The sequence below is a fragment of the Podarcis filfolensis genome (assembly GCF_964270895.1).
Source record: "Podarcis filfolensis genome assembly, chromosome: 6".
Taxonomy (NCBI): Eukaryota; Metazoa; Chordata; class Lepidosauria; order Squamata; family Lacertidae; genus Podarcis; species Podarcis filfolensis.
This window is the reverse complement of record NC_139609.1, coordinates 71,978,493-72,001,214: the sequence shown is the minus strand read 5'-3', so window position 1 is coordinate 72,001,214 and position 22,722 is coordinate 71,978,493. Positions and strand designations below refer to the sequence as shown.

General features: G+C 44.3%; 2 protein-coding genes across 2 annotated transcripts; one reads left to right on the top strand and one right to left on the bottom strand.

The window, feature by feature from the left end:
- Positions 1 to 357: 357 nt before the first annotated feature.
- RAB5IF (RAB5 interacting factor) lies at positions 358 to 6,944 on the top strand. Its single transcript, XM_083620071.1, has 4 exons — positions 358 to 596; positions 1,809 to 1,912; positions 4,762 to 4,891; positions 5,266 to 6,944. The coding sequence occupies exons 1-4, from the start codon at positions 456 to 458 to the stop codon at positions 5,305 to 5,307; spliced, it is 417 nt and encodes a 138-aa protein (XP_083476197.1). The 5' UTR covers positions 358 to 455; the 3' UTR covers positions 5,308 to 6,944.
- A 3,139-nt stretch (positions 6,945 to 10,083) lies between these two features.
- LOC310764550 (ubiquitin carboxyl-terminal hydrolase CYLD-like) lies at positions 10,084 to 22,466 on the bottom strand. Its single transcript, XM_083618745.1, has 12 exons — positions 22,445 to 22,466; positions 19,474 to 19,902; positions 18,855 to 18,987; positions 17,604 to 17,745; positions 16,856 to 16,963; positions 15,071 to 15,150; positions 14,788 to 14,854; positions 13,869 to 13,998; positions 13,571 to 13,679; positions 13,363 to 13,475; positions 11,794 to 11,983; positions 10,084 to 11,031 (listed from the first exon to the last, which is right to left on the bottom strand). Exons 2-12 carry the CDS (start codon positions 19,885 to 19,887, stop codon positions 10,832 to 10,834), a joined length of 1,686 nt encoding a protein of 561 aa, XP_083474871.1. The 5' UTR covers positions 19,888 to 19,902; positions 22,445 to 22,466; the 3' UTR covers positions 10,084 to 10,831.
- Positions 22,467 to 22,722: the final 256 nt, after the last annotated feature.

Below are 22,722 nucleotides of genomic sequence, written 5' to 3'. Positions count from 1 at the left end.
TAGCCCTGCTGATTGCGAAAGAATTAATAAAAGCACATTGTAACACACACACACACCCTTATATACAGGTAGCCTTGCTCCGCCCCTTTTGCCAGTGTTACTCTACTCAGTTATTCCTGCATTGCAGCGGGTCGGACTAGATGACCCTCAGGGGTCCCCTTTCCAACCATGCCATTCAGCAGCCACGTGCTCCTCCCTCCTCCAGTCTGCGCTGCCTCCGCCGGCGGAGGCCAGAAGCAGCCGCGATACGGCCCATCTCTATCGCCGTAGCGCGCTCCGGCCACGTGACCGGAGCCGCGTGGGCCCGAGCGTGGCAACGCAATTGGTTGGGCGCCGGTCCGGCGCTCACGTGGACGCGCGGGGTGCCTTCGGTGCTGCGAGAGAGCGCCGAGTGTTGCGGGGGGAGGGCGGCCCGGCGGGGAGGGAGGGAGGGAGGCAGGCGGCGGCAGAGGACGATGAGCGGCGTCCGGCGGAAGGAGGAGCCGACGTCGCACCCGCAGCAGCACCTGGTGGCCAACGGCGGCGGCGGCGGTGGCGCCTTGAAGGGCTCGCTGTGGGGCAAAGCGCTGCGGAGCGACTCCGCCTGGGAGGACAAGGTGAGGCCTAGGCCGGGCCTCGCTGCCTCGGCGACGGGGAGCCCCTTGGCCTGGAGGGGCTGCGTCGGCCGGAGCCTCGGCTGCGGCGGCGACTCGAGGGGCACCTGCGGCCTCCCGGGGTCGTAGTGGGACCTGCTCTGCTTCCTTCCCGACGGGACTCTCGAGGTCCGCCCACCGGAGCCGAGTGCGAAGGGGGAAGGATCCGGACTCCCGTCCTAAGTCCTTACGTCCCACGGCTGGTTACTCCCCCCATCCCCACCACCTGTCATTTCAGAAATACAAGTTATCCCCTACTAGAATATATATATATATATATTTTCAAGTGGCTTTCCTAGTAAATATCACTACCAGGCGGCTTATAATAAACACAGCGTGCAGAATAGTAAAAGCGGGGGGAGCCAAAGGCACCGCTCTCCCTAGTTCTAACACTTGACTGTCAGGGCTCAAAGTCCGTGGTGGTTAAACAATTGGGCGTTGGAAATCCTTTCCTGTCAATTTCAGATTGCTCTTACGTTATTTTGTTGACCCCCCCCTCGCCCCCGCCTGCTGGAGGCAGGCTGTGGAACTGGAAATACTTGATCTGGATTCTGGCTCTGCTGTTGCCTTGTAGGAAGTCCTCTGACAAACTACTTCGTAGTCCGTGAGCTTTGACAGTATAGCACACCTGGGAGCAAAACCCACTGAATTCTGTGGGATGGTCTTTTAAATAAATAGGGTTGGGCAACACACATGAAAGTGTTTTAAATTCGGCAGTGAGTAGCACTAGTGGTGTTAAATTTTTATCATCACAAAACACTACCGTTTTTCCTCCAAAAGTAGGGTGCCTGGTAGGGTGCTTTGGCTTTGGTTCTTCTATTGTCTCCTGATGCCTGTTGAGTGGCTTATCTTCCTTATATAAAAATATAATCATAGAACAGAACCAAGTACAAAATGCACATTGGTTGGTAGTGTTTGACATTTACAGTGTTGGTCTTAGTGATTCAGTTCAGGATCCTACTACATGTTAGAATATTTCCTTAATACACTAGAAGAAACTTGAGACTTATCCTTTATTAAGTGGGAAGTACTGCTATATGACAGTTATTTATTATCTCCATCTCATCTAGTCCAAAATGTATCTTCAGAGCTTCTTCTTTTTGTCCAAAGGGGCATTTCGTCAGATACATGAATTACAGATCCATATGAACTTTGATTTTTGTCTCTTCTCCACAGGATGAATTTCTAGATGTGATTTACTGGTTCCGGCAGATCATTGCTGTTATTTTGGGAGTGATCTGGGGCATTGTTCCATTGAAAGGATTTGTGGGCATAGCAATGTAAGTTTTTGTTTCTTCTTGTTTTTGTTGTTGTTATATATTGGAAAAGTTTTCAAAAGAAATTGGAAACAGCTGAAATGACAAGATGGATAATTCTAAACCCTAGATCTGAAATTCATTTTCCATATACATTGCATTATAAATTGTTGTGAGTAGGCAACTCCCAGATTGTGAGCCTGCTAATTTTTTGCAGTGTATTTTGTGGGAAAATAGAGAATAATGTCTTTCTTTCACTGGATAGTGGGGGGAAGAGTTGGACACACATATCCAGAAATGTCTAGAGGAAAACAAGTGGGCGGGGGGGGTATATGTAGTGCTTTATGCAGTCAACGTACAGTAACACTAGCAACTCGGAGGCCTACATATATTTGGCATCTCTCTGTCTCAAGAGACAATGGAATACATCTCTGGGGGAAGTCAAACCACCAGAGAATCACGGTGGCTGCTGTGGCTGCAGAGACCAGTAACTTGTAACTGCTGCATCCTACATTGTTTTTGCTGCCTTAGCAGCACCAAAATGACCATTCTAGGGCACAAGCCTGGGTAGTGTGTATGGAGGTTCTGGGCTGCCCAAATGACAAGACCTGCCTCTTGGCCTCACCGTGGTCCAGAGGAAAGCAGAGCAATACATTTGGCACCAGCTGAGCTGTGGGAAGGAGGTGTACAAGATGCTATTCAACTGTCTTAGGGACTCCACTCTGAATTTCTGTACGGTTTAGTCCTTAGCCTTTACTTCTCCCAAAAATGCCCAAAGGCAGGTAGACCTTAATATAGTTGCCTTGATATTTTAAATGTTTCAGTTCTGTACATGAATAGCGCCTAAAAATGTTTTTGTCTGTGAAGTTGATTGGTAAGAATGTGCTGTATCATCTTAGCTGTGACAAAGGAATATAAAGTTAGTAAACAAAATACCATTTAAAGTTCTTGAACATGTCTTAGTCATCCATTTTTGTAAACTCTGAGGTCTTTTTTGGAGTGCAGAGAGGGAGGTTGGCGATTTCAGACTAGTGCTTTCTGTGGCCTTGCTTGCAAATTCATAACATTTAACTTCAGGGCATTAGGGTAGGAAATGCCAGGGAGAAAGAAATTCAGTGTGGGGAAATTCAGTTGCTTCATCAGCTTAGCTTAACTTGAATGCCATTGTGGTGTAATTATTGGCATACTGATCTTAAAGAACCCAAGATTTAAATCTCTGCTCAGTCATGAAGTTCATATGAGGTGACTTTGAAAAGGACCTAGAAATTTCACCTGGCAAGATTGTTGACTATTTGGAACATCTGACTTGATTTTTGTACTGACTTCTGGTTTGTTTCTGAGCTCAGTTCAGAATTGCCAATTATTTCCTTTATGCGAGTTAGGATATTTTGCTTGTTGGGTATGCCTGCTTTCTCAGATCATCAGGATGAGCCCCTGTTGTTTGTGCTCTTCCACCTAAAGTTCAGTTGGTGGGAATCTGTAATATTCTTTGTTGCCAAACCTTACCTGGGATATTTCAATCTCCTTGATCAGGGGTCGGCAAGGTTTATCTTGCCTGGGCCAGTTCACTCCAGCGGAGATCCTCCGTGGGCCAGATCGCGCGCACGCAGCCACGATTTCCGGCACTGCGGAAGCAAGTCCCCATGCCGCACTTTGCTGGTTTAGTGCAGCGTGCGGGGACTCGCCGAGTGGGCGGCTCGTGGGCCGGTTAAACAACCCCCGTGGGCCACTTGTGGCTCATGGACCTTAGGTTGCCTACCCCTGTCCTTGATGTTTAAGGGCTCTGTCCCCCCCACCCCTTGGAGGCCTTTGGCTTACTGGGTGTTTGACTCAGATTTTTTTTTTTCTTGATGCCATTTCATAGAATCATAGAATTATAGATTTGGAAGGGACTCGAGGGTCATCTAGTCAAATGCCCTGTAATGCAGGAATCCTGTCCACAGTCATCTGTAGGTGGGCTTGAACCACCCAGCATTTGAAACTAGCCGTCCTTTTGCAACTGGACGGAGATGTCCAGGCACCACCTTTGGTGCCTAGCATCTCTACCTGCCTGGCTGCAGTCAGGTGGTCTGCCTGGCAGTGCGGCAGCAAAAGATGCACATCTTTTGCTGCTGCACTACCCTGCAGACCAGCTGATTTGTGTGGCAGCGCAGCAGCACAAGATGCATCTCTCTTTTTTTTTTTTTTTTGCTGCCAGGTGAATCAGGTGGTCTGCTGGGTAGCATGGCAGCATAAAATAAAACAAAATGTCTAGGCGCCATATTTTATTTTAGTGCCAACAACCCAGGTCCCACATGGCTCCTATCTTTCCTATTCCAGTTTCTAACACTGAAACTACCAACCTTCTGGTTAACAGCCAGACACAGTGACCCATTGCACCACCTCAGAATTTGTTTTTATCATTTGCTGTCTTGTGTGTGTATGAATGTTTTTTTAAAAAAAATATTAACTTTTTGGTGTTCGCCATCCTGAACCCTTCTGTTTGAGACAGAAAGGTGGCATACAATTTTTTTAAATAAGTTAAATATATTTTGTCAGTCTTCTAAATTTAATATTAATATTGTAAACTTAGTATATTAATTAGTATAACAATATACTGCGTCCTCAGAGGTAGCCCTGCCATGAAAAGGGCAGAGTAGAAGAAATGAATCTGACCAATGAACCACACACCACCAGAGAGCTGTCCTGCAAATGCTCTATTGAAAGGAATGAGAGCTACATAAGAGCATAGTAGTGCTCTTCAGCATCTTCCATTAATTTCAATGTATCTTGCACGAGAAAACATCCTGGTGGAGTGTGGCTGACACATCTGATGTCTTTACATTGTGCAAGTTGAAAGTGATGTTTCCAACATGCTTCTTTCTCCCTTCCAGATTCTGCCTGATAAATGCTGGTGTCCTGTACCTCTATTTTAGTAGCTTCCAGCAGATAGATGAAGAAGAGTATGGTGGAACTTGGGAACTAACGAAAGAAGGGTTCATGACATCTTTTGCATTGTTTTTGGTAATCTATACTCCTTATTTGTTGACTGTTGGCCCTGAGCACATATTGTAAAACAAGTGACAGATCACCACCTAAGAAGCATAAATATATTATAAATATATAAATATAAATATATATTTATACTGTTTGTTCCCTCATTCTGATTCCTTCCCATCTAGTTAGATGGGAAGGAATCAGAGTGAGGGAAAAACAGTATAAATTATTTAAGAATGCAAGAATTTAAAAGGGTAATGTACAGATTATAGTACAGAGCTAATTGTAAAGCTTTTTATGACCTGTTGTTTCAGTCTTATTCAAAAAGAGGAAAGCAAAATACTGAATCCAAACATCAGGTTCTTTGCTGCTGATGTCATCTTGTTTGTACTTCCTTTCAGGTTGTCTGGATAATCTTCTACACTGCCATCCATTATGATTGATGAAGTCAGCCAAATCAGTTGTATTCATAAGTTGAAGAATACTTTAAGAAGCAGCCTCTGATGAACTGGGGGGAGGTAAAATAAGCCCATTTTTATACCCGTGGTCCAAGGAGATGGGACAAGCCAAATGGCTTCTAAGAAGAGAAATTGAGCCTGTCTGATTATTTAAAGAAATGTTGCTTTTGCAGAACTTTTTAAAAAGCCATCACAATGTTTTGCAAACAATACAAGACTGTTCGACCTTTCAACCTTCTCTGTGATTTTGCCTGGTACAGTGACGGCAAACTTCTGTATTCTAAAAGGGTGACCTTATTAATTAATTTGTGTCCATTATCTTGCCCTCTCTGAATGAGATCGAATCAGTTTGTGACTTGTCTTCCGTTCGCTAGACGTATGTTTTTAAAACCATAAACATCATGAGGCATTTGGTTGGAGGCGAACTCTACAGAAATGATTACAAGAGCATAGAGTTTAATGGTTGTCCTCGGCTTGTTTTAAGAAAATTAAAGATCTGATCTGATAATTGATTGTATTAAGTATTAATGTCTTTAACTGGTTCATTCAGGGTTACTTAAATTTTGGTTGCTTAACAGTGTTATAACCAGAATCTTCAGATTATTTCCTAAAACTTTGTCATTAATTACTTATGGAGCAAGTGCTGGATTTACCTGGCTTAATTACTGAACTTTCACAAACAGTAACCATGGTTTAGGAACACAATAATGGTTCAGTTAACAAATTAATTCAGTTCTCAGAGCCTACCTCAGAGTTCAGTGGTCTAAATGCACAAAACAATTAAGACGTATTTCAGAACTCAGTTACTTCAGGATCTTTCTAGGATTTTGAAGTTGAAACACAACACGCGGAATAATTAAAGCAGCTAAAGTCCTGTACACAAAATTAACACTTTCAGGGTGGGAGTGGATTGATCTACAATTTCAATTTTGATGTTTCTGATTATTAAATAAAGACATTAAATATAACCATGTTGGTGGCTGTACATTAGTTTAGGTCACTTACGATTTTTAACTGTAGATCTTTTCTAAAATATGCATTACAGTCTCCATGGATATATTTAGGAAGTAGTCTCTTCTAGGACCAGACCTGTCTGTTCTCATCATAATCTCAGATGAATGGGCAGAGAGAAGAGCTTTGCACTAAGACTGCCTTATGGTGACAACCTGACTTGAGTCTTAACACACTGTGGATTAATTCCTAGTTCTTCTTAGTCTTCTGTTAAGCCCTCATTTTTGCATTTTTGACTTAGCAAGGTCACTTTCAATGTACTTTCCTTAAACTTCTATTTTCTTCTTCGTTGGTTAGTTGTTAGAATTCTGCCAAAAGAAATGAAAGCCTGAAGTACTGTATGTGCTGAGAGCCATGGCAGGTGCTGCTCTTGCAGGCTTCGTTGCCAACTAACAGCCTCTGCTTATCTGGTTTGTGGATTTAATCTCTCATTCGCCTCATCAACCAGAAGGAGTCACTTTTTCTCCTCAGAATTTTCGTCTCTGCTGGGTTTAAAATTCCATTTCTCAATCAGCATCTGATTTTGCTTACTTACACTTTCAGTCACCTACCAAATACAGTACATCATTTTATACATGAAAGCTCTCTAATAAATGTCACATGATTAAGAAGCTGGTATGTTGCTTTTTCATTTGTACTGGCATGCTCTTATTTCAGACAATGGCTTAAATATTGAGGGCTGACTTCTCCCTTAATGCTTGCTTACTGGATTAAAAAGGATGACTAGTATTACTAGCCTATGTGATCTTAAAAATTGGTTCTCATCACGTAGTGAATGAAGTTCTCCTGTTTTCTTTGAAGTAATCTGTTGTTGTGCTATGAGTGTTTGGTCTTTTGCAGTGTGATTTCTCATGCCTGACTCCCACGATACATTGATTTTGCATAAACATTTTGCATTGGATGCATACTGCCTGTGGCAGGCGCTCTCAGTACAGGTGTGATGCTGGGTTTGGAAGCATCCAGGCGATTTACAAACAGCCCTGCCACCGCTTGGCAAGCTACTTCTAAAACAGAGGTGGGGGATTTGTGGCCCTCTCTAATATTGGAGTATAACTGCGATCATCCCTGACCGTTGTCTGTGCTGGCTGGAGATGGTAGGACTTTGAGTCCAACATTATCTGGATAGCCACAGGTTCCTCATCTCTGCCCAAATGAAAACTTGGGGAGTTTCAGAAGCAGCCTTCAAGGCAACAAAAAGCAAAACTTCCATTTGCATATGTGAGCCTTTGTATCTACCCAAAGTCGCTCACTAGAGTATCTTGGTTTTGTGTTATAATTTACAGATCATGAGGGGATAATCATTACTCTTGCTTTATGTTATGCACTCTGTGTAATTCCATTGACTTTATTTCATACTGGTTGGGTACTGAGGTTTCACAGTCAGGAAACAATAACTTGTTACTGGAAAATCGTTCTTCCGTTGCCCTCAGAAATGTGGTGCCACAGTTTCATCTGTGCTTCAGTCTACTGAAGTGGAATGACCAACTTCAGCCCAGACTTTTGAAGACATCTATCTATGATAGGTACAGAGTCAGCTTGATGTGGATTTTACTCATTGGTGTGCTAAGAACACGATCCTTGAAGCTGTGCCTGATTATTATTTTTCCAAATCAATGCCTGTTAATACAAATATGAACAGGAAACCAAACCAGCAACCATTTCTAAAGTGTTTGAGACCAAGAACACTGAAGATAACACTTAATGGCTTAGCATTTTATCCAAATGCATCCATTCTTTGTTTTAACTAGGATTTGTTGAACAAGTTAGGATAGGCTCACCTGGTGGTATGCTTCATCTGATATTGGTTTGCCCTCCCTGCACATACCTTGCTAATACCCTGAACATCTTTCCATTAGGCAGTTCCAGAAGCATAACAGGGAACACATAGCCTCTGTCTGAACACACACCCTGAGCCAAGCACAGTATCAAAACATTCTTCCACCTGTCACACACACACCCCACAGAAGTTGGTTGCCATTATTTATTAAGCCTTTCCTTCCAACCCTCTGAAACAAAATATCTTGCTGCAAACTTCAGACTGCAACCTTAATCAGCTGTTAATAAAATTTGTTCAGAATATGTGAAGGTTTCTCTTTCAGATAGGTTAACCATCCTGTAGCAGCTTTAAGGGAAATCTCATACCCCTATCTTCAGTAATCACTATATCCTAGCTTCCAGCCACATATCCCAAGGGAGATTGCTTCCAGTTCTATTCCCACTGAGCAAATCCATCTTTGTCTTGGAAAAGAACATGGCTATGTAAAATAAACTCTTACCAGCTGACAAGTTTGTCAAACCATCCTCTCTAGCACAGCTGAACACCTGAAGCTATCACCCACCTTCCTGAGGACCAATCCTTGACTCTCACCTCTCCCACTCTTCCCACACTACCAGTCAAACTCATTCACTAAAAATCTAAATTTTTCTTCACTCAGAAAAGTTATGGTTGGCAGGAATTACAGCAAAAGCTCTCTAAAAGTGGCTTGTAGGGCGGTGTGGGAAGTTATGTGTTTTCATTTCGTTATTTTATTTATAAACCATCCTTACAGTCATAGAGCCAAGACAAGACAGTACAAAAATAATACTTAAAAACAACATTTATATAAAAACTACAAAACAATAAGAGCTTAAACAGCAGGATCTAAATAAAGTCATATGCAGGGTGCTGGACAGGAAAGGTCTCAGTGTGGGAGATGGGTACCGTATTTTTCGCACCATAGGGCGCACCGGACCATAGGGCGCACCCAGTTTTTTGGGGGGGAAATAAAGGGGGAAAATTATTCCCCCAGCCCCCAAACAGGCAGCTCTCTGCAAGCCGTGGGAGCGCTCCCACTGCTTGCGGAGAGGTCCGCGAAGCCTGGGCGCGCTGATCTCAGCGCGCGCAGGCTTCGGCATGCTGGCAACTCTCTGCAAGCAGCGGGACCGCTCCCGCTGTTTGCGGAGAGGTCCGCGAAGCCTGGGCGCGCTGATCTCAGCGCGCGCAGGCTTCGGCATGCTGGCAACTCTCCGCAAGCAGCGGGACCGCTCCCGCTGTTTGCGGAGAGGTCCGCGAAGCCTGGGCGCGCTGATCTCAGCGCGCGCAGGCTTCGGCATGCTGGCAACTCTCCGCAAGCAGCGGGAGCGCTCCCGCTGTTTGCGGAGAGGTCCGCGAAGCCTGGACGCGCTGAGTTCAGCGCGCGCAGGCTTCGGCATGCTGGCAACTCTCCGCAAGCAGTGGGAGCGCTCCCGCTGTTTGCGGAGAGGTCCGCGAAGCCTGGACGCGCTGAGTTCAGCGCCCGCAGGCTTCGGCATGCTGGCAACTCTCCGCAAGCAGCGGGAGCGTTCCCGCTGTTTGTGGAGAGGTCCGCGAAGCCTGGGCGCGCTGATCTCAGCGCGCGCAGGCTTCGGCATGCTGGCAACTCTCCGCAAGCAGCGGGAGCGCTCCCGCTGCTTGCGGAGAGGTCCGCGAAGCCTGGACGCGCTGAGTTCAGCGCGTGCAGGCTTCGGCATGCAGGCAAGTCTCCGCAAGCAGCGGGAGCCCAGCGCTGGGCTCCCGCTGCTTGCAGAGAGGTGTGCGAAGCCTGGAGAGCGTGAGGGGTCGGTGCGCACCGACCTCTCTCACTCTCCAGGCTTCAGCGAAAGCCTGCATTCGCACCATAGGACGCACACACATTTCCCCTTCATTTTTGGAGGGGAAAAAGTGCGTCCTATGGTGCGAAAAATACGGTAATTGTTGCAAATGAACCGACCTTGGGCACCTCTAGATTGTCAGTATTTTGCAGGTGGGATTCAAGCAATTAAGGCGCTCTTGTCACTACCATAGCTGTCAGGAAGGTGGTGAGAAAATGCATTGTAATGTGTAGAATGAGTGAACAATTAACAAGATGATGTATAAACACCCCACAAATAAAATGAGATGAATGCCAGTTGTCCTATAACCTCCCCACAAAGAAATTGGAATAAAAGCTCAATAAAGAATATAATCTAACCTCCATGTAAGCTTTGTAGATGCAAATCAGGATGAATGTTCAACAAATAAACTGTATGTATGAGTAAGAGCTCATTTTCAGTGCCTGATGAAAGCAGCTTCAGAAGCCTTCAGTGAACAAGGCTGATGCCCACCTGGCGCACAGGTACAACATCCTCTGGTGCCAGTCAAGGTAGGTTGGGATGTTCCTTCAGGAAAATATCTCTCCTCACCTTGCAGGTGTTGTAGAGATGCAACACACCACAATCACTTGGGCAGTCTTCCTTGGCATCTTGCAAAGTGGAGAGGGAGTTCCACCTTTACACCAGTGTGTCAACCGGAAGATAATTTCAGAAAATGATTGTCCAGAAAATATGGCTTTGAAAGCAATGGCTTGCTATAACGCAGACCAATGCTGTTACGTTGGAGGTGGGGTTTATTAGAAGCCTATAACCTGGCAGTTCCAGCATTCATGCTTCTGTCTCCCAACAGAAAGATGGTGGTCCTTGTGAGCTTTTAAATTCTCTCTCCAAGTTCTGGCTCAGAGAGAGCTCAGTTTCTGAACCAATACTTGTAAGAAGCGTGCTGTGGCTTTTGGTACATAAATGTGTAAGCATCGCAGAAAAATCTTCTGGAAAAAGCATCCATCTGCTTGGTATCCACAGTAGCAAATTCCTCAGGTGTCATAGCCAGATAGTCTCCAATCTGAGGGCAGGCCTTGACCACAGGAATGTTAGTTCCTTTCTCATTTTCTAAAGAAAAACAGGGACAGTTTAAAAAAAGGCAGCTAAAGATTATTATTATTAATTTTTAGTAGAGATTGTATTGTGTTACAAAACAAACAAATAAGCATAGAGAAGTACATTTAGCATCTCCATTTTTTATTCATAGAATCATACCAGGAAATGGCAGAAGAGAGCTGAAGAGTCCTTGTGACACACAAGGAGACCCTTCCCAGAGCCCCAAAAAGACGTCGGTGAGGACAGAGGGAGCCCTAAAGAGACTGGAGGCACAGCAGGGCTTTGTTTAGGTTGCTCAGCCTCCTCACCTAGCAGCTGACGCCTGGGGTAGCGCAGCTGCTGCATGTTGCTGCTGCTTTTCTGTGCCTCCTCCAGCTGGCCCCAGAACTTCAACTCTAGTTGGAGAGAGAGTTGTGTGTGGAGAGAGAGCTGGAGAGCAGGCGGGAAATGGGCATTTAGAGCCTTTTTAGAGGGTGCCCCCAACTTTACGCAATTTCACTTAGGCTCACGGGGGCCCCAAAATGTGACCCCTGCGTAAGTGGTGGGGGTGGATGCCTGTAGTTAAGCATTGTGTGAGCTTGTGAAGAGCAAGACAGTAATTATATTTGTTGCCATGATTCAGCAGTGCTGAAGAAAGCTATGTCCAAGTGAAAATAGCGAGGAAGTAAGAAGTAATGGGAAAGGGAAAGAAAACCTTGGAAACACGTGTTGAAGCTGGCGGAGCTCTGGTTTTTAGAATAACCCCCACAAATAAGGCCCAAGATCCTTGCTTACCCAGTGTGCCAGCCATGCTGTCGAAGAAAAGCCAGGAGTGTCTCAAGGGGCCGTATTTAACAAAAGCCACGTAATGGCTGCTTTCTATGCAAAGGACGGCAAAGAGCTCCAAGGTGTACTGCTTTGTGGGAGGGCTGTTGGGTCCTAGTCCTTTGTAAGGATGCTTCGGTCCAATTCGATGAGATGGTGGCTGGATGAAAGAAACAGATGAATGTTAGTCAAAATTCGACACTGTTTTTCGGGCTTTTCCGCATCTTGAAGTGGTGATTATAATGTTCTGTTTCCTTGTGCTAATCCTGGGTGTCACACTTTGACTGTGTCACCCTTCAGGGCAGTCCAGCAATGTAGGCTTGATCTTTGCAAACCTGTTGAACTACAGCAGGAGGCCACCACCTGTATTTTCCAGACACAATTGAAGACATTTTTGTTTTGGCAGGCTTCTCCAACTGCATGAAAAGACCTCGCTGCTTCAGGTGTTCACTTTGCATTGCTTTGAAACCTATTTTCAGATTTCTTTGTACTGTTTTAAAAACCATTTTAGCCATGTCTGTGTAAATAGCCTTGAGACATAAAAACGTAAAAGGCAAATTTGTAAATTAATTAATAATAATAAACCCCTAGCTGACAGCCTGGTACAGACTGTGCCATTTGCATAGCTGGTTTTTCACTATAACTGGAACTCTTGGCCAAGAAATTGCCTAAGGTACCTGGAATGTTTATTGTGCAAAGAGGATTCTGGGAGGCTAACCAGTTGGGACATACTTTGGGGTTTCCCAATAGGGAGAATGTGTTGTTTCCTAGAATACAAGTTATTATGTTATGGAGGAGGAAGGAGAATATGCAGGTTACAGAGTTCTGAAGGAAGATCCTTGAGGTAAATTTACAAACTTTTCCAGGGAGGGTGCTGTGCCTTTTACAGCTGCACAACCAGCAGAAATCTAGCAGAGATAACTATGCACATCTCTACCTACAGGGAGAATATTGTTTGTTGAAATTGTGCCAAAGCTGGTAAGCCTAATTTTTGCTTGCTTGCCTGGTGGGTGGGTAACTCCACATGTAAGTGTGCAAGAAGTTGTAGCAATAAATCCCTGAAGATGAAGACAGAGGCTCACAGTTACTAAGCAGTACTGGCAAAGCTAGAAGCGAAAGTAAGAGATCAATATGATGGACAATTTATGGAAGAGTAGAAGCCTTTTTTGGGTTATTTGAAAAAATATGATGACCAAATGAAATTGTGAGCAGGATTTGAAATTTGAGCAACAGGAAGAAAATGATAATATATGAAATAGAGGACTATGTATTAGTCGAAATGTGTGATATTATGCAGTAGGTGAAAGGGGTGGGTGTAAAAAAGCATGGAATGAAAGGTGGTAAGTCAAATTGTAACAGAAATGTGTAACAGATTTGAAATTAATTGGTTAAAGTTATGAAAATTTAATAAAAAACCTAAGGACAAAGGCTCATTGTTCACATGGACCATTTGGCTACCTGCTAGCAACTCTTGCCAATGTCATTACAGAACCCTCCCACTGACCTATCATGAAATAATATTTCATTGCTATTTTGTACCTTAGAAAGGTTCTCAAACAGTTTAATGAGTTTGGGATGCAGGAGGGAATCCAGTTGGCACCGTGAGCATCCGTGGGCTGCCTCTCCTCCACAAACACAACACACCCGTGGAGCTACAATCAGAGAAAAAGAACCCAGGTTTGTTACAGCAGTCTTCAATCGGTTTTTAGTAACATCAAACCCAACCAGTATCAAATCTTTGATTTACCTTGCTCCACCATATCTGTGAGGTCAAGCTCGAGAGAGGGATACACTGATGAAAACTTCTTATAGCTCTTCCCAAACCTAGGCATCTGTAAGATGAGGCATGAAGGAATCTGGAAGAAATGGACCTTTTTGAAGAGTGTTTGTATGTGTTTTGCTGTAAGTTGGCTCAAGATGGAGTGGTCCAAATAGAACTGCTCCTGAATAGATCGTTCTTGGTTGTTGTTAGGTCTTTAGAATACCAAGACTCCAGTATTCTAACCTTGAAATATACACAGTGCTACCTAAAGCCTGTTGCATACCTCATCCAGCTTTAAGCCATATGAGAGCAGGGATTTTTCCAGTAGCTGCTGCACAGTGGGCACTTTGATTGTAGCATCTTTCTCTGCAAGGATCTGGTAGCAATTATATTCTAGCACTTCATTGTCTGACCTAAATTTTCGGGGGGGAAGAAGTTTTGAAGCTCAGTTGTTTCAAAGCGTATTATGTACGTGCAGATGTATACCAAGGTTAACCCACTATCACAAGTGCACTGTCTAGTAAAAGTCTGTACAAAAGTGGCATGGAGGATGAATCACTTGCTCTAAGGCCAGCAAAACCACACACATTTGTCAGCACCAAGATCTACTGCAGGAATATATTCTTTGCATTACAAGAGAGAGCAACAAATACTACCTCTGGAGGCTTAACTGTGGAGGTGGCTGTGTGCAACCCATAACTTTTTTTCTCCAGTGTTTGCCTGGAGGCAAAGAATCTGGGTCAAGCCATACCTTCCCAATCAAAACAGCACAAGTAGCTGTGTATGGCTTGACTACTACCACCATGTTTTTAAAAAATGTCATTATTGGGGTATAATACTGACCAGGCCGTTGTTTTCTTGCTTTCAAGTTGTTTCCCCTGCCCTCTCATTTTCAGCCAATTTATAGAAGCTGTACCTCTTAGGCAAATTAACAGCTTTTGTGTTGGGCTCCTTCCTACTGAAAAACTTCACCTCCCAACCTATCTCAACTCAATGCTGTCTGTCCTCATCCACGTGACACAGCTAGGCTCCCACCCACACCCAGTGCTGCACTGAAATGGGCTCCAATCCCAGGCCTTGCCTAGTCACCAGATTTTATGAATCCAAGAGTTGGCATCCCTAGTCACATGGTAGATATACTGCCCTGGTGACTGGCCCTCAGAGCCAAGATAAAAAAAAAGATCAACAGATCAAAGCCATACCTGATTTTGAGCAAGCGTTCTACAGCCAAGACCTCTCTGAGAAGGACATTCAGAAACTCCTCTGGATCTGTCAACAGGAGTCTCCATTAGGATAGCAAAAGGCCTGCAGCAACGTGCAGAACTATACTCCTAGTTTGCACACTCTTCATTTGTGGACATATTCCAGATACTTCAAAGTGTCTGAGTGTATTTTTTAGGGGAGGAGGGAAGCAAGCAGTGGCAAAGTGACCTCCCCGTGCCCCCAGAGGTGCATTGAATGGACTATGATGACATTGTCCCTTACCTTTCTCTTCTGTAACAAAGCTGTCACATCGCAGCGACCTCCTCAAGTTCATCACATTCTCAGCTCCCACATAGCCATGCCTGGGAAAGATCAATACTTGCATGAGATATGTGCTCGCCTGCTTACAATTAATGTTCATTAATGGGCAACCCAGATCATCGAGGAATGATGGTTGCACCTGCCTGCTCACAATTTTGTCTTTAGCCAGAGAAAGAAATGTGTGCTGTTGAGACTGCCTGGGAAAAAACCAGCCCCAGGGAGCTGCAAGGGAATGCAGCTGCTTTGGCAGAAACTGATGCTGTTTCAAGGTTAATCCTGCTGTGTCTTGTCCATGTTCAATGTGTATAATTACATTTTTTTAAAAAAAGCTAAACATGTTGTTTAGTCTTTGACCAACTACAACACAAAACAGAATGCATTCTCTCCATGAAACTGACCTTGTAATAGACAGCCCTGCAGATTCCTATCACTTGGGGGAAGTGGAAAGTATAAAGGGAAAATACTAGATGAGCCATTAAACATCAGCTCATGCCTTCCTAAAAGGCAGGTTCATTCAATGGTGCAAAGAAGATCCTTAAAATCTGCACCTGGAAGCAGGTGTGCTAGTGTTTGCATGATAACAGGGAGATTTCCTTCAAGGGCTACCTGAAAAAATTAAGGTTATAGCTCTATTTTCTCTTAACAGTAACGTGTTTTATGAATTCCATGAAATGTATATAATGCAGTGAAATGCACAACTTCACTAGAAAGCATGGGTGGGAAACATGTGGCTGTCCAGATGTTGGCTGGTGCTGGTGGAAGCTGCAATTCATCATGGCTGTTGGTCAGGGGTGAGAGGAGTGATACTACACCCCATCTAAAGATGGGGTGGTGCATCCTGTTTCACGGCTTGAGGGGAAATGGGAAGTGCTGCCCCACCCAGCTGCTGCTATTACGCTGCACCCCTCACCTAGGTTGTGCCTCTGTGGTGCAAAGCAGCAGCAGCAAGTTCTGGTGAGATGTCACCAGAAGTCAGCATTGATGCCAGTGCTACTTCTCCAGCAGCGGTGGGGCAAGTGGACATGCTGAGACAATGTCATCTCTTGAAGTTTAGCCTGATTCATTTCCCAACCCCCTGTTCTGTACTAATTAACACAGGCCAGCAATTTGCTCTTTGAGAAGCTGTCGTAATCACACCAATAATTACTTCTGTGGACATTTTGATCAGTTCTTTCAACCACTCTGCACACTAATTTTCACTGGCCAGGGGAAAGAGGTCTTGCTCTTTGTGCATTTCCTAAAATAAATAAGGCAGCAGTGGGGAACCTCTGGCCTGTGGGCTAAATCAGGCCTGGCATAGGTTCCAGTTTGGCCCAGAAGGCCATTGCCCCCAAAGGTAACAGGTGACATCAGGTGTGGGGCAGGTAGAGACACGGCTGCAAAGAAACCGCTGGAAGCCTTTAAGTGCACTCACAATTGTTACTTGACAAGTGAGGCTTGCTGCAGTGCCAACTGGCTTATCAGTGGTGACAGCAAGTACAGATAGGATCTCCAGCACTAGAGAGATCCTTGAAATGCTATCGTGTAATCAACATGGTCCATGGGAGTGGGGAGAACAGGATCTGGCCCCACTAGCTGTCCCCTACCTCTACAGTATGGTATTTTCTATTATTGACCTGCTTAATTAGGCAGGATGAAAAGTCCAGTCCAAAGTTCCCTTATTCTTATAATAAATTACAGTCCATCACTGAGCACATGAATACCACAGATAGAGTACAAGCACTTTGAACATGCAATGGAACTCACTGTCTCAAAGGCTGCACAATCTGCTGCCTCAAGATTTGCTGCACTGTTGCATCACGCACGTCAGATGAATAGAGGATGCCATCCAAGGCAGAGGAGAAGCTGAATAAACTGCAAAGAAATGTGCACATAAAACACATGAACTGAAATAGAAAGGGAGGTCATCACCTTTGTGCAAAATGGGTACCATGGCCTGCTACTTCCTAGTGTAGCTGCTGATGGAACTGGCCCTCCAAGGGCTGGGTACCATTTTGGCTTCGTCTAGTAGTCAATGTGCAGCAGCTCATCATATGCTGCTAAACTACAGCTTCCATCAGCTCCATCAGGCATGGTCAGTGATGATGATGATGGAAACTGCAATCCTAAAAAGAACCATGTTGGATCAGGCCAATGGGTCATCTAGTTCAACATTCTGTTCTCCAGTGTGTCATCATGGGAAGCATGAAAGCAGGACATGAGCGCAACAGCACTCCCCCCCCCCCCGGCCATTCCCAGCGACTGGCATTCAGAGGCATACAGCTTCCAAATGTGGAGTCCATCTGTAGGGCCCACGCTGGCTATTCCTGGTCTATTTTGCAGGAAGGACAGGACCATGAAGATTGCAAAAAAGACCAAAGGACTATGATCAGAAAAAGGCAGCAAAATAAAGGGGAGAAGGGTTTGCTGAATGCATTGCTGAATGCAGGAGGCAGTGTGGAATGATGGAGAGACCACAGAGCTGGACCCCAACAAGAGCCAACACTGAACAAACCTGTAGAGGGTAGTGTCTAGGTAGCAGGAGTTGCAATGCCCCTGGATGCCCTTCATGATGCCTTCCATCTTCTGCAGGACGTCATGTTCCCATGCTGCCTCAGCATCATCCTCTGCCAAGTGCTCCATTATGTAACTGCCCGCTAGAAGAACAGTTGGGGTATGGTAAATGATGGTCCTGTTATTAACCCTACCTTCACCACGAGAGCCAAAATACCTAAAGCAAGACATATGGGGAACACACGGCTCTCCAGATGTTGCTGCTGAACTCCAATTCCCCTCAGCCCCAGCCAGCATGATCAACGGTCAGGGATGATGGTAGTTGTAGTCCCACAACTACAACATGGAGTAGGGCTGCCATATGTCCAGATTTTCCTTGACATTACAGGGATGACATCCAGGGGGGCAATTTGTCCTGGATCTTTGGCAAGTAAACTAAAAAAAGCTCAACAACTTTTGGGGTGTCTTGGTTTTTACTTTTCAAAATATGGCAATCTTAACATTGAGGGCCTGCAGACCCCCAGGGAAACCTGAAAGGGGATTGCAAGAGGGACAGTCTGAACATTCTTACTCTCCTCCCTGTGATCAGAATTTCAGATCCCTGAGGACTGTAAGGCCCCTCCCATGGATGCAAGACTATGATGCCTTGAAATACTGCCCTGTGTTTTATGCCCAACTGCCAAGCAATCCAAGCAATTGCCTGGGGTGGCAATTTTTTGATTTTGAGTTGCATCCCAGCACTCTCTGTGGCACTGGAAGAGATCTTGTGAAGTCCCTTTCAGATCACATGGTATTGCTGCTTGCTCTTGCCCTGTAAGTTTGGGAAAGAAAATTTGCAGTGGGTCTGCCCTAATGACAGAAAGTGGCAGGAGGGCAGCAGGAGGTCAGGGGAACTTCAGTAGTTGTATTTATTTTTAACAGCAACTAGCTAGGACTCACTGCCCAGGCAAGACTAAGGTTCCAGCTCCTTCCCACTGAGTTATGTTGGGAGCCACACCCAGAGAGGGGAAGGGCACTTCTATTACCTAACAGGCATGTCTCTTGCAGGTGCACAAACACACTACCAGGCACACCAAGGTCACGAAGCACAAATCATAACTCATTTGTTTGTGATTTTCCCGGATATCACAAGAACTAAGAAATTAGGGGACAATGATCTCAAAACCATGGATCTCTTTAATAAGAAATATTGTGCAAACAAACTGGAAATTTTAGGGGACTGAGGTCTTGCAAATTCATCACCTACTCTTACCTTTCTTAAGGGATCTCTGGCCAATCTCTTTGCACCCAACGGGATTGGTAATGCTGGAGCTAACAGCGACAATCTTGCTTGCATCGATTTTCAGCCTGGAGGAGCTGTTACCAAGGGCAATAATTCCTGGATCCTGGTTTAAGAAGCAAAGAAAATAATAATCGGTGTTGAGAATACTGCTTTTTTGAAGCAATAATCCATACCAAGGATGGGGAAACTGTATCAGTTGGACTACATCTCCCATCATTCTTGATCACTGGCCATGCTGATGGGAGCTACCACATCCCTGATCTATATTTTCCCTCCCAAACTTATTGCTGCAATGGCAGTACCAGTTTATTTTAGGGACAATTCCATTTGCCGAAGGTAGTGCCTTATGCATTTAAGAATGGTCATATAGGGGGTATCATAAAGTATATATTTAAGGATAGGTGATAAAGAGTAAGGGATGCAAAGATGCATAGACAAAGAGGTTAAAGGATTAGGGGATTCACAGAATGACCTGTGATGAAAAATGGGGAATTTGAAGGCTTTGCTCCACAGCAACTAAAAGCTTGGCCATTAACAGGAGCAGAACAGTACCAGAATACTCTGAAGCTAAACCCTGCTATGGCCTCACCAGCAACTCCACCTCAATGAGGACCATCCTCAGCTCTCCACTGCCCGGTTTCCTGCGCCGTTCCCAGAAGCCCCTCACAATACCAACAGTCGCCACTCTGCCATATCTTAGTTGCAGCACATCGTGGATCCTCAGGCAGCAAATGGAAGAGAAGAGCTGTTCATTGCAGAACAGGCTATGCCTCTTTTGTGGGCTCTCAATGGTGAGCAACAGGGCAGCCTGGTGTCGGCTGAGAGGTCTTATGTGGCTGCTCATCAGGGCTATGACAGGCCTGGACTTCATGTCAACTATACGACCTTTGCTGTGCTTGCCCTCCACAAAGCATCCTATGGACCCCAAGGGGATTTTCTTCCTGCCGGCACAGATCTCTCGAGTTACAATGAAGGCCTCTTTCTTCTCTGGAGCAAAATCCATGGCAGCGAATACAACCTGTAAACATGAAAAAATCAGGATAGGAGATGATTGCCTTAGAGGCTTGCAAGAGACAAACTCAGGTCATAAATAGTTGGTGGGGTTTTATAGTGTGACCAGGGCTGTTGCTCAACTGAAGAAATTCATGTTCATTAATTATAGTTGCAGACTAATTGACTTCTTGTATATAAATAAAAGCAGTAGTTTGGAAACCGAATGAATACTTCCACTATTTTTAAATCATGCAAGTGTGTTGCAAGTTTTGCCTTAGATCCATTTTTTATTGTGTGGGACAAAAGAGGACTCTTTTAAGAAATCACTTTTTATCTAGTTTTTTGTATTAAAATTATATTTTTAAATAATCTGTTGCCCAGTTAATTTAGAATATAATTTTAATTTATCAAAAATGTTTTAATCAGCTACAATAATTTATATACCTGCCCTTTACAATCTTGGGTGAGTTCCAATAATACAATATACAGCTATAAAAACATGTAGGACAGTTGCAATTGTTTAAAATGAGTAACACAAACTATTCTTACCAAAATAGAACAATATAGATTCAGCAAAATAGATGGGTCCTCCAAAACAAAATAACTTAATTGTCAAAGGCCATTTCTACTTAGATTTAGGTTCCATTGGGTTCACTGGGCTTTACTCCCAGGTAAGTAGGTATGCTTAGGAATGCAGCCTTAGTCAATTAAGCAATGCAGTTGTACATATTATAATGACCTGGCATTTCTATACCACATTTCCTAAGTGCTCAAACGTCATGTACAATATTTCAGTAGCCCAGGGATAGAGTGCCTGTGTTGTCCTAAAGATGTTGTTGGACCACAACTCTGACCAGTGTAGGCAATGGTCAGGAATGATGGGTGTTATAGTCCAAGCAAACTGGAGGGTCTCAGGCTCCTCACCCCTACAATAATCTGTAAATTTGATCAATATTGACAAATGGGAAACAGAAACAACAGTTGATTGCCTGCTGAGCTTAGTTTTGAACTGCAGGATTTCAGCTCAGATTTCTGGCCAGGGACAGCTGCTTCTCTAAGATAAAAAACGTGATGGTTGACACGATGCACGTCTTTTCCTACAATGCAGCCCATGAGAGCTCACTCACCTCCCATCACCGCCACCTCCCAGCTGCACATATTAGAGGCAGTGTGCTCAATGAACAGAATGAACAATAAGAAAGCCCCTATTCATGTTCTTTTTCTCTTTCTCAGGGACCTTAAGGCTATGTTAGTGACCCTCTCTGCCCCAGCTCAATCAATCAATGCACCCTTAGCTCAGAAGTGCTATACACCTGCGTTTTTACAGCCTTCTGTAAAGCTAACTTTACCCACAAAACTTTTGCCAGATGTAAGTTAATAGTACAAATTAAAGTTACACTGACTCTTTTAAATCTGCTATTTCCTGATTTTTGAACTCATCACATGGTAAGATGGGAGATATCATTATATTATTTATATAAATGCAGAAAGGGGAAATTGTACACTTGAAAAAAATCCAAATGCTGAATGTGGAAAACTGCATGCCCTCCAACATTTTTCTGATGGAAATAGGGACGTCCCATTCCATAATAATCATTTTACTATTTAAACCCCACACATCTTACTGGGGAGCCCCAGTCACTCTGAGCAGCTTCCAACATAATAAAACATTCAACATTAAAAAAAACCTTCCCTATACAGGATTGCCTTCAGAAAGCTTGAGGGTCGGATAACTCCATACCATCCAACATTTCTCCAATGAAAATAGGGACATCCTAAGGAAAAGCGGGACATTCCGGGATCAAATCAGAAACCGGGATGGTTTCTCTAAATCAGTGATGTCCCTGGAAAATAGGGACACTTGGGGGGAGGCTGAAAGTGTGCTTCAGGTTCCCCTTTCTGAAATAACTGAAATGAAGATCACCATTGGGTTTGAATGGCATTATAAAACAATGCATTTATTTCAGTGTATCCAATGTTTCGCCGAAGAATTGATCCTTTTGAATTATGGTGCTGGAGGAGACACTTAAGGAAATCAGCCCTGAGTGCTCACTGGAAGGATAGATCGTGAAGCTGAGGCTCCAATACTTTGGCCACCTCATGAGAAGAGAAGACTCCCTGGAAAAGACCCTGATGTTGAGAAAGATTGAGGGCACAAGGAGAAGGGGACGACAGAGGACGAGATGGTTGGACAGTGTTCTCGAAGCTACCAGCATGAGTCTGACCAAGCTGCGGGAGGCAGGGGAAAACAGAAGTGCCTGGCGTGTTCTGGTCCATGGGGTCACGAAGAGTTGGACACGACTAAACAACAACAATCCAATGTTTAGAGGAGGAAAGATTTTTGTCTGACATTTTGAATGCAAGCTTTCATTTACACATTATAGAAAATACTGGCTGGGTGTTATTTCCTCACACCTGGCTCTCCAGCTTTTGTTATATCCAAATCAACCTAAAGACAAAGTCATGAAAGTGGAAAGTTACCAATTTACTAGCTTCATTATTTTTTATTTGTTGCATACAAAGTTGCTTTTACATCTAGCCCTACAAGGCAGTTTTGCTTACCTGACCTTGGAAGAGATCTGATTCCTGGCTTGTCAGTCACTGCAAAGAGATGGCTTTGCTCTTTTTATAAATAGCAGCAAGGGTGTGTCCTGCTTCTTCTGTAGCAATACAGTACAGCCTCCAGGGTGGATTTTAAGACACAGAACAACATTGGCATATCTAACTTCTGGTCACGCCCTTGGAAAGAAGACCCACAGCTCTTCTAAACTGTGGCAACAAATAAGCACTTCCAGTGTGCAAAGTGCTTAACAGTGTGTGTGTGTGTGTGTGTGTGTGTGTGTGT

Excerpts from the sequence above, each read along its gene's own strand:
- RAB5IF (XM_083620071.1), top strand. The coding sequence starts at position 456 with ATGAGCGGCGTCCGGCGGAAGGAGGAGCCGACGTCGCACCCGCAGCAG. Across the intron at positions 597-1,808 it reads ACTCCGCCTGGGAGGACAAG|GATGAATTTCTAGATGTGAT; the intron begins GTGAGGCCTAGG and ends TCTTCTCCACAG. Across the intron at positions 1,913-4,761 it reads GGATTTGTGGGCATAGCAAT|ATTCTGCCTGATAAATGCTG; the intron begins GTAAGTTTTTGT and ends TCTCCCTTCCAG.
- LOC310764550 (XM_083618745.1), bottom strand. The coding sequence starts at position 19,887 with ATGGATTTTGCTCCAGAGAAGAAAGAGGCCTTCATTGTAACTCGAGAG. Across the intron at positions 16,964-17,603 it reads CTAGACACTACCCTCTACAG|TTTATTCAGCTTCTCCTCTG; the intron begins GTTTGTTCAGTG and ends ATTTCTTTGCAG. Across the intron at positions 13,999-14,787 it reads GAACGCTTGCTCAAAATCAG|GTCAGACAATGAAGTGCTAG; the intron begins GTATGGCTTTGA and ends CCGAAAATTTAG.